The following is an 11,615-nucleotide window of genomic DNA, read 5'->3' on the forward strand; positions in this document are numbered from 1 at the left end:
CTCATCATTATTCACTGCAAATGGGATAAATCAATCAAATTGAATTAATTTTAATTTTTAATTTTAATTTTTATGAAAATTTAATTTTATTTAATTTTATTTTACACATTTTAATCTATTTAATTTGATTTAATTTTTAAAAAATAAATTAATTAAATCAAATCAAATCATATTTTTGCCAGGTATTTGTAAATTCTCAACTTAACAAACCTAATGAGATAATTTTTAATAATATATATTTGAGTTTAGAATAGATAATAATATTTATAAATTTTTAAATATATTATATTTTAAATAAATAAAATTTAAGTATTTTATTAAATTATTAAAATTTTAAAATATAAATTACTAAAAAATATCTTTTTTTATATATTATTAATTAAAATATATAAAATTAAATGATTTTGAATATTTTTCAAATAAAAATAACTAGATTTGAGAGGATTTGAATAGGTAAAAATAAATTTTAATTGTGTTTGGTCTCGCAAAATTTCAACAAGAATGGGATCTCATATTTATTTGCTGCTATGGTCATGAGCAAATATGCATTTCCACCTTCTTTGCAAGTTGCAACCGAGGTGCCACTGTAGATAAATTCCAGGGGGAGACTCAAGCTCGGGAATTCTTAATTTGTTATCGTGCCACTTCCTTGGGCTTTTTATTTTTATTTTTATTTTTCTCCTTTTGTGATTTTTTTTTTGGTTGATAGATTTCTTTGTGAAATTTGATGGATTTATTATTTTATTTTTTTTATATGGTTTATTATTTCAGCGACTGGAGATTGATTATCATAATTTCATTATGGCCCAAATAAATTATATATATAAACTATGAAAGATTTCATTAAAATTTACTAATGACCCATTAAGAAATTAATAATAAAAAATAGTAAGTAATTCAATTCTTTTTTAATAATTACACCATCAAAAAGCTCAGTTATTCTCAATACAATCGTAGCCTATTAAGGAAGATGTTTCCCTAAAACAGTTGAATACATAAATAACAAGCTTCCTACACTGGCAATCTATTCTGTTCATCCATGAAGCGGCGTGCCATTCGCATATTTAATAATAATAATGCTTGATGAATTGCTTGACATAGCAATTTGCATACTTCTCTGTACGAGCCACAAACTGCTCTGACAAAGTAAGGAACCCAAATGGCCAAGAGTGTCCACCCAACAATTGGGACCAGGATCATTAGGAGTAAGACTGCTGCAAGACCTCCAACTAGTATATTAATGTTGCCAATGATTGCACAGTAAGTTGAGCTGTGAGTTCGGACGAAAAGTTCCAGCATCAGGGCCACTGCATATACGAGCATATCAACGATAAATGTCAAGATAATGACATTGTGTGTTTCAAATGGGGATTCCTTGGCAGATTGGTACTTCACTTGCAGTAGGATTTCCAGTGTCATAATTAGAGAAAACAAAACTCCGTGCAGTCCAGTGTAAAGAGTTAGGACTCCCTCACTTGATCTGTCATCACCAGAATAAACAATTATGGATTTAGATCATTAAACAATAGCAAAATCCACTAACTGAAAACAATTTTGCATCTTCACAAATGGGTTATGTTTATTGTGTCCCAAAACTAACATCCTTTGAATCCTTGATTCTTGACAGAGCCCTCTGTCCCCGAAACAGAGGACTTTACCCGGTACAGATCTAGCAAACTCCAATTCAAGCATTATGAACACTTGTGGGATCAATATGTGAATCCCATCTCTTAATTCATCAAAGTTCACCTTATGATTTCACCTAAAACTATCATCAGAAGAAGAAGAGTAGAAAACCAGTCTATGGAGTTCAAGTTGCACTGACAGAATGGCTTGAAAAAAAGAGAGAAAGAAAGAAAGAATTATCATGAGACATGAAAATGAATAAAAGATTACTGATGGAGAACCTGAAACTTAAAATAAATGAACAAGCAAAGGCACGAAAGCAATGGTTAATGCCTAATGATTGGTTCTGGATAATGTGGTTTTTCAACTGAAACCTGAAATACAAAAACAAGGTGATGATACTGAGAGGAAAATGGAGGAATATATAGATTCATACTAACCTTTCAGAGCTACGATTTGTTGTTTGGCCGATATTCATTCTCTTCTGTAGTCCTGATTCTTTTTCTTTCCCTGCTAAGATAATGGATGTGATGAGATGACTCGGTTCAGGTTTTATAGTGGTAAAATCTAAGTAGGCACAGTTTGGGGTGTTGCTCTTTTTCTGAGAAGGTGTAAGGAAAATAAAAGACGTATAAAACGTCCTCGTATTATATTTTATACATTAGACATCCACGTCTTATTCAATTCAATTTAAAAGGAAAGTTCTTTAAGGTAAAGTTTTGGTGTCAAAATCATGTTAGAAAATCACATGTTAGAAAATACATGTTATAAATTCTAATCAAATCTTTCTATCTGGATAATAATAATAATAATAATAATAATAATAATAATAATAATAATAATAATAATAATAATTCATTAAGACAAATTTAAATAAACTTGAATCTTTATTGAATTAAATAGTTGAGATTTATTTTGCCATGATTAATATATCTTTTTAATTTCATTAAAATGATATCTATGTTGAAAAAAAAATTCAAGAAAAAAAAATTTAAAAATTTTAAATAAGATATATATATAATTTAATGATTAAAATATATAATTTATCCGATAAATGTCAAGTTTGAATTTCATTTTCTAAATTCCCTTATAAAAAAATATTTAATCACTAATTTCACCTATTAACTAAATTTCAATGTTGCTCAAAATCGTTTGTGAAAACTTTCACTAACCCTCTCTTGAAATTTAATTAAAATTTCAATTGCAAAATCATACTAATTAACTAAGGAAAATGGATCGGCATCTTAAATAAGAGACTAAATTTTGATATAGAGATTATCTAAAAAATATTAAATTCTATATAATACCTTCATGGATGGGCTTCCAGTGTTCGGGCCTTGGAGGAGCAATTTAGGGCTTGCCCATGCATGTGTGTTTGTGCATGTGTGGTGGCGATCGTGAGGCCTCGGCAAGCCTGCTTTTTGAATAAACGTCGCCGTAATAAAACCTGCCATGGTTGGGCAGCGTGTTTCAAATGGCGAGACTTCTTCATGTTTCATATTTCACGCCAAGAACAGCATGGAGCCCAGTCAATGGATTCTTCGGAACTTGCTCGCTGGAACATGTTCTAAAGAAAACAACATTCATAAGATCAGTAAGGAACAACTTCATTTAGAGTTTCGCGAGAATTGGGTATCTATGTATTAAATACAAATTTCATTTTAATAAGTTTTTAAATTTAAATTTATTTTAAATTTAATAATTTAAAGGATTTGAAAGCTCAAATTTAATAAAATTTATAATTTAGTATTCGTATTTTCAGAATAAATAATTTAATTTTTAAAATTTGATAAAATTTATAATTTAATCTTTATTATTAGAATTATTTTAAAATTATTATTAATTTTAGTAAAATAATCAAAAAATCATTAATAGCATTTTCAATTTAAAAATAATTTAATACATGAGTTTTTATTTTATTATAATTTAGTTCCTAAAATTTTATTTTATTAATAATTTAATTCGTGTACTTTTAAAATATTTTTAAAATGTGAGTCTTATTAAATTAAAAAAATTTTAAATTTAAATTATTAAAATATAAATAAATTACTTTAAAGTCCTTAAAAATTTTGATTAATTACAAAATTATCTCTATATTTTACAAATTATTTCTTAAAAATTATAACTATGTATAAATGAGCTCTTATAATTTTATAAAATTTTATTTATGTCATTATTATTTTAAGAGTATATATATATATATATCAATTAACCATAATTCTAATGGTAGGGACTAGCTTATAAATTTATTAAAATGTTATGATCCTATGTTTTGATAAAACCTATAACTTAATCCTTATACTTTCAATATCAAATAATTTAATCATGAGATTTGATAAAACTTATAACTTAATTTATAACGTTAGAATTTAAGTTAAATGATCATTAATTCTATTAAAATTGACTAAAATAATCTTAAGTCTATTTTCAATCTGAGTAATTTAATCTCTGAAATTTTACTAAACTTATAAGTTAGTCTATATAATTTTAAAATCAAACACTTTAGGAATTAAATTCTAATTTATCCTTTAAAAAATAAAAATATAATAAATTATAAGATTAAAATATTTAATTTTAGGATCGCGCCTGGGGATACTTGCTTTCCTGATTTTATATGACGCCCTTGTACCCCATGATAATATTATAGGCTTCTACACTTTTTTAATTAAGGTCTTCAGTTGCAGATTTTCTTGTCAATTAGTGCTTAATTTTCTGCCATTAGGTTTAAGCCAGCGCCCTAACGGAGATCTCAGCCATCAAATTTTTTGCTGCTAAAAAAACAGTAAAAGTTATGTTAATCTAACGGGATACATGGAGAAGTAGGCTGTTTTTTTTTTTTTTAAATCTTATACAGCCTAAAAAAATGAAATTTTCTAGTGCAGATAGAAAATATTCCCGAATTTGTTTTTTTTCTGAAACCTTCTCCAAGGTTACATTTCTAGTACACCATCTCCATTTCAGCAAGAGATTCTAAGGAGATTCCTGAGAATCATCCTCTCCCCAAGCCCCTTCTCCTCCTGTAGAAAAGTCACCTACCATGCATTCTCTCTTCCATCAACAGTTAGCTTGCAAGACGCACTCAGCAACACTAATGAAAAATCCCCTATTTCGTTTAATTACCCATTTGCTAGGATTTAATATGGCACCGCCCATTGCACAAAAGTCAAGTGTTTCAAAACCTTGTTCTTAGGAATGACAACACTAACCGAATATGCTGAGGATTTCACTTGCTTCAACGACTCTTTTATTCCTTTTCTAACCGCCACTCCATCACTCCAAGCATATGCTCTTTAATATTCTAATAATCTTTTGCTAATAAAACCCTTCGTTTTTATTCCTATTGCTACCTTCTCTTAATTTATACTTGCAGCAATTCTTGGGTTGGCTCTTTCATTTATTTTCTTAATCTGAAAGTGGCTAGAGCAGAGTTGCAAATGAAGTTTGGGAAGAGATTGAAGCAACAAATGCAAGAAACGTTGCCGGATTGGCGTGACAAATTCTTGTCGTACAAGGAATTGAAAAAGCTTGTTCGGTTACTTTCTTCTACTCCCCTGTCGTCGATTCGATCAATTGAGTGTGGAAAAGCCGAAGCTGAGTTCGTGTATTTGCTGAACAATGAGATCGACAAGTTCAATTCTTTTTTCATTGAACAGGAAGAGGATTTCATCATCCGACATAAGGTAAGCTTTTCTTCTTCTCTCTCTGTACACTTCATGGGTTTTATAGAGAGAAGATGAACCAGATCAACCAGTGTCAGAGGCTACTAGCATACTAGATCAACCATTGTCAACGAGTTAACTCAGTTGAGTACATGACGACTTAACCGAGTTGACCCAATGCTGCATTTTTCAATTATAATTTGCGTATCTCTGATAAAAACATAAATTAATATGGTACAGCATTACCCAATGCAGTTTCTTTGATTAAATTAATATTGAACGTGAGGAGAGAGTGTACAACTTTAAGCTTAAGGGAATAACTTTTTATCAAAAATATTTATATTATGTATGAAATGATATAAAATTCAAAATTGAGAATCAATTCCAAACACAACCCACGACTTAAAACCATAGAACGTGTGAATTCAGGAATTAAAGCAAAGGATTCAGATTGTTATTGATTCCTGGGGGCCAAATGGAAGTCAACCTTCTGAAGCAGAGTATAAAAAGGAGATGGGCAAGATTAGAAAAGACATTGTCAATTTCCATGGCGAAATGGTGCTCCTAGAGAACTATAGCAATATCAATTACACAGGTACTTAATAATGAGCCCATTATCTTTTAATTCTTCATTGAAAGGTCTCGAATTTGATAATCTTGAAAAGGGTATTAAATTCATCTGTTGAAATCTAAAAATCTTGTAGGATTGGGCAAGATACTGAAGAAGTATGACAAGAGAACAGGAGCGTTATTGCGGCTGCCATTCATTCAGAAGGTGCTGCAACAACCCTTTTTTACAACAGATCTTATATCAAAGCTTGTCAAGGAATGCGAGAATACGATAGATGCTGTGTTTCCTGTAGAGGAAGAAGAAAGGGAAAGAGAGGGAAGAGAAGCTATAACAATAGAAGGAGAGGGAATTTTTAGGAACACTGTTGCAGCTCTATTGACCATGCAAGAAATTAGAAGAGGCAGCTCTACTCACAGTCACTTCTCTCTGCCTCCTCTCAACTTGTCAGATTCTGATATTATTCGATCATTACAACTCAGCTCTCCCATACCCATTCTCTAAAGAATGTCTCTGTTATGCTTTTTCATACTTGTAAAGTAAAAGTATAAATGGGAAAATAAAGGCAAACCTTCACATATTTAGAAATTTATCTTTCCTCAAACACAGTAATTTCACTTTCATGAACAATTCCAACAACTAAACAGGTCTCAAGGCTTCCGCAGAATTAACATCAGTTCTGTTTGATCAGTATTTTATTAATTTTCTAATTTTGATCTGTATTTTCTTATTAAAAATGTAAAAATTATTATTATTATTATTATTATAAAAAAAATTGAGTGTATTTTCAAGTTTCAGCTCGTGGTGTAGATTCAAGGCTTTCCAATTTCCTGTTCTATGTATCCAACACTTCTTCTTCTTGCCGAACTCCGTGATAAAACACCCAAAGATGCAAGTAAAAGCTGCCACTTTGATGAACCAGTATAGGCAAGAACATCAAGGTCATTAATGGTCATGATGATCAAATTAACGAAATTAGTAACCTTCAAGCTGTATACACTTGTATATGTATAATTATTATTTAGTGAAGCAGATGCAGTGGACAGTCTCTTAGAGTCAGTCACAGAGCTCCATCAAATGGGAGACCTTGATATATTTGTGAGCGCATCCATAACTTATGCTTCCACTTGCTTGAATACATACCATGAGCAAGCTAATGGCCTCCATTAAGTTCATAGCCTCCATTGCTCTTTCCAGTGTTTCTTTGCCTATATATATATATATATGGACAATTCATTTATAAAAGCATAAAATAAGTATAATATACTTTTTTTTTAAAAGAAATAAAATATAAATAAGAAATCAATGTAGCAGAGTAAATTAGTAATTAGTTCATTTTTCTTATTTTCAACAATTAAAAAGATTCTTTAAAAAAATTATTAATCAATCTTGAAGATTAAAAGTCTTCGATTAAAAGAAATAAATAATCATCGCCCAACTAAATATTATAAAAAATAAAATAAAATTCTACTAAAAAAGAAAATAAAACTCATTAATGAGAAATTAGGACTCAATATTGAGAGAAAATCTCAAATTTTATATCTAATGAATACAAAATATAATCTAAATGACATATATATGACAATTTGTTAAAAAAATTAATAAATAAAGAAAATTGATGTGGAGTAATCACCCGTAAACCCACCACTGAACCCAAAGAAGAGATTAAAAAAATACCAACAACTAAACAGGTCTCAAGGCCTTCCGCATAATTAACATCAGTTCTTGATGTCTCAAAATATGTCTAAGAGGAGGGTGAATTGGACTTTAAAAATAATTTTCGGTTCTTACTCAAAACCTTTGAAAATTGCAGCTAGGTTCAACTCAATTGACTAACATAAAATATGAACAATACAACTCTATTGACAATTTAATTCAAGGTTAGCCTATATGCAATCAGTATACTGATCTAACAAATTATATCAGCATTCAGCAGAGATATCAGTAATCTGGATAAGTTTTTAACACAAAGAACCGTGAGCAGTATACCAAATATACTAACTGACAGCAGATCAAACAACAAGCAGATTAAATCAGATATCAGCAGATTTAGCAGTAAAAGCAGATTTAGCAGTAAACTGATTTTCTCAGATTGCAGCAAGATTATCAGCAAACAATATCAACTGTCATATCAGCAAAAGCATATCAATCATAAAGTTAAATTGTATAAATGTAAAGAGCAAGGGTTGAGAAAATGAACACTGAAATTTTTATAGTGGTTCGGCTTCAACTAGCCTACATCCACTCTCTCAAAGATCCCACTTTGAGTCTTCACTTCACTATTCTTCTCTTTTAAAGGCAAGAGACAAAAGCCCTTTACAAATCTTCTCACCAAAGCTTTTACAAGTAGCTTCACACTTCTACCAAGTGTTATCCCAACACTTTATCACAACCAAGCTTCAATAGGTGCTTGAATGACCTCTCATAAATGATAATAATTTGTTTAAAACTCACTCTCACTCAATACAACAGAATCTATAAAGAAGAGTTGAGTAAATAAGCCAATGATGAGCAATAAAACACTTTGAGCACTTTGAATGAAAGCTTTTATGATTTTGAACAGTGGAGAGACTTTCATTAAGTGCAAAATGGCCAAAGGAAGGTGTATTTATAGCTTTGGAACGTTTTTTACCGTTGCAGAACTCATTTGAACGTTACAGATATGAATTTCAAGAAAATAGCCGTTATTTTGTCGTTTTCTGCGATGTTGTGCAGAGTTGAGACAGTTAGCATACTTGAGAAAATAGCAAACCAGTTAGCATACTAAAATAAGTAGCAAACCAGTTAGCATACCAGGAAAACTTTTCTGCATAACTTTCAAAACTATAAAACTTTACACCAAATCATAGTCAAACACTTTTTTTAGGCCAATAATGATATTTAAAAGAAAATCTTTTGAGGGATTGAAAATAAGCATCATTGACTTTTACTCCTCAATTCTTTTCACAAGTAATCCTAAAAATAAAACTTAACTTCTATACTATATGTACCTTCAATTCTGATTTTCAATGTAGCCTTGGAAGGTAACATTTTCTTCTTTGATCTTCTTTGATTCGTCATGTGTTATCCTTAGAATGTTATCCTTTCTTCAAAAGCACGAATCCATTATAAAATCCTTGTGTCCTTTTTCTTTGAGATACACAACACTTAAAACAATATTAGTTTGATTCTAGTTGAGTTTTGGTATCATCAAAATCTATGCTCCTTTGAGCTTGTGGGGTCAACAATCTCCCCCTTTTTGATGATGACAAAACTCAATTGAATCACCATGCAAATGTAAATAAGTGTAAGTATGTGTATGAATGTATATGTGTGAATAACTCCCCCTATGTATGTGCTTATATCAACAATTAATCACAAATAACTCCCCCTTAATAATTTCAATGAAATATTCATAAGCTTTTGCTTAAGGAGTCAAGTGTGACTAAAGATATTAACTAAATATGCACAATATGCACACTAATGACAAACTGTATATCATTCACAAGTTATATCAACAATATGCACACTATAAAGTTATATCAACAATATACTATTTACAAACTATATCAACCACAAGTAATCACAAACTATATCAACCACAAGTTATACCATCAAGATTACTCATTAAGATTACTCATCCATTACTTTTCTCCCCCTTTTTGTCAGCATCAAAAGAATATGGGAGAAATCATGCATGTCAAAAATCAGTCTAAATGCAGTGAGTAAACAGTCAAAGCGATGGCGATATAGCAGACTAATTTAAAGTTCAGAAAAACTAAGTAGCAAACTAACAGACAGACTGTTAGACAAAATTCAATTAAAATTCAGTTTATCCTTTCAGTCTAGAGCTTCTTCTGATTGGTTTTGGAGCAGCCATTTTCAGCTTTTTAGGCTTGACAGGTTTATCACTCAAGGTTTGAAGAATTTCAGCAGCCATTTCAGTTCCTGGTGTCAAGGGAATAATAGGGCCAGCTGCTAACTCGATTCTGTGATAGTACCGGTCTGTCAACTTTTTGCCAGTTTTAGCCTTTTTGCTAGATGGTTTACCAGTTTGCTCTTTCTGCTTACTGCTTTGTTCCTTTGGAGCTGTTTTTCCCTTTCCTTTTCCAGGAGCAGCAGGAGCAGGAGTCTGAGGTTCTGTTTCAGATTTTGAGTCACTCATTTCCTTCCCACTACCTTCTTTGCTGCCTCCATTACTATTCCCATTATCAGAATCATCTTCATCTGTTTCAGCTTCATCTTCTTCCTCTTCTTCCTTTTCTTCCTCTTTTTCTTCTTCTTCTTCTTCAGTTTCTTTCTCTTCCTCTTCTTCTGTTTCTTCTTCTGCCTTTTCTGTTTCTTCTTCTTCTTCTTCTTTCTCTTCCTCTTTTTCTTTTTCTTTCTCTGTTTGAGGAACAGAACCAGTAGCAGCTTTACTGGTTTCTCCAGCCTCAGTGGTTGAAATACCCAAATGAACTTTGATTTTAAACAATTCTTCCACAATTTTGTACATCAACATCAAAGTACCATCAACTTTAGAATCAAGAGCATTCATAAGAACAGTTTGAAAACCTCTAAATTTCTGTAGCTCTCCAAGTTCCATTTCAACAAATTCCCTCAAGTTGTTTACTTCCTCCAAAATTCCTTCAACATTAAAAGTACTGCTTGCACTATCCTTGGAACTAGCACCTTCTTCAAATCTAATCTTTCTACCATCATCATCTTTTTGCAAACTTGTAATTGAGATCATATTTGTCCTAAGTTTTTCTGTTTTCAAGGGTATCCCAAAGTCTCTAAACAGACCATTAAGAAGATGGGCATAAGGTAGCTTGTAAAGTGGTTTCCATTTCATGATTTGCTTCAGCATAAAATAGGCAAGATTAAATTCAATTTGGTTCACAATATGCCAAATTATGCAGAGATCAAGGGTACTCAAATAGTTTGGACTGCCAGTTCTAGGATTCAACACATAAATGATAAAACTATGAAGAATTTTGATGTGTTGATGAGCATGGGTAATGCTAGTCTTATCCTTTACTTTCCCTTTAAACACTTCAGCCTCAAAATCTCTTTTGTTAAATCCACCCACAGCAAAAACATCTTTGTGAGAACAAATTTTATTTCCACTGTTTGGGATTCCTAGGGCTTTGGCTAATCTAGCAACAGTTACTTCATAGACTTTCCCTTTCATTTTTACCTTAAAATACTCATCTTTGTCAGAATCATCAACTCTTAAATTCTTATAGAATTCTTGAACTAAGTCCACATATACTCCTTCAGTGTCAGAACACAATTTATCCCATTTTTGACACTCAAACAAGGATTGTAAAGGAACAGAAACTTCAATAAAAGCAGACCAGTGGATATACCTTGGCTCATGAATGGCCCTCTCCATATGCACAACTGGAGCTTTTGAAGTCTTTTTCTTTTTGGTTCCTTTGTCTTGAACTAGCTCACTGGTTCTTTTCTTGGGTGTTTCTTTTAACTTGCTAATTACCAGAGGAGCATCTTTTTGTGGAGGAGGAGACGCAGGGACACTTGCGTCAGTGGAGTCTGATGATGAATATGTGGGGATTTTTGCTTTGCCTTTCCCTTTTTCCCGCGCCATAACCAATTTCAGAAGTAAGATAGGCCGAAATGATAGTGAAGACTGAGATTATAAATTCAGCGATGTGAGCAGTCAATATATATATATTCATATATATAATCAGTCGAAGCATATCAGCATACTTTTAGCACAACTGAGCACAATGTCACACAAAAATAGAACAGACAGCAAGAGATAATCGGGTTCTTAAGAA

At 31.3% G+C, this 11,615-nt stretch overlaps 1 protein-coding gene across 1 annotated transcript; it reads left to right on the top strand.

Annotated features, from left to right (window-relative positions):
- The first annotated feature begins 4,941 nt into the window (after positions 1-4,941).
- Positions 4,942-6,433, top strand: LOC110654864 (SPX domain-containing protein 3). Its single transcript, XM_021810997.2, has 3 exons — positions 4,942-5,306; positions 5,715-5,880; positions 5,990-6,433. The coding sequence occupies exons 1-3, from the start codon at positions 5,061-5,063 to the stop codon at positions 6,355-6,357; spliced, it is 780 nt and encodes a 259-aa protein (XP_021666689.2). The 5' UTR covers positions 4,942-5,060; the 3' UTR covers positions 6,358-6,433.
- The last annotated feature ends 5,182 nt before the right edge of the window (positions 6,434-11,615 follow it).

This window comes from Hevea brasiliensis, chromosome 9 (genome assembly GCF_030052815.1).
Source record: "Hevea brasiliensis isolate MT/VB/25A 57/8 chromosome 9, ASM3005281v1, whole genome shotgun sequence".
In the NCBI taxonomy this organism is placed as follows: Eukaryota; Viridiplantae; Streptophyta; class Magnoliopsida; order Malpighiales; family Euphorbiaceae; genus Hevea; species Hevea brasiliensis.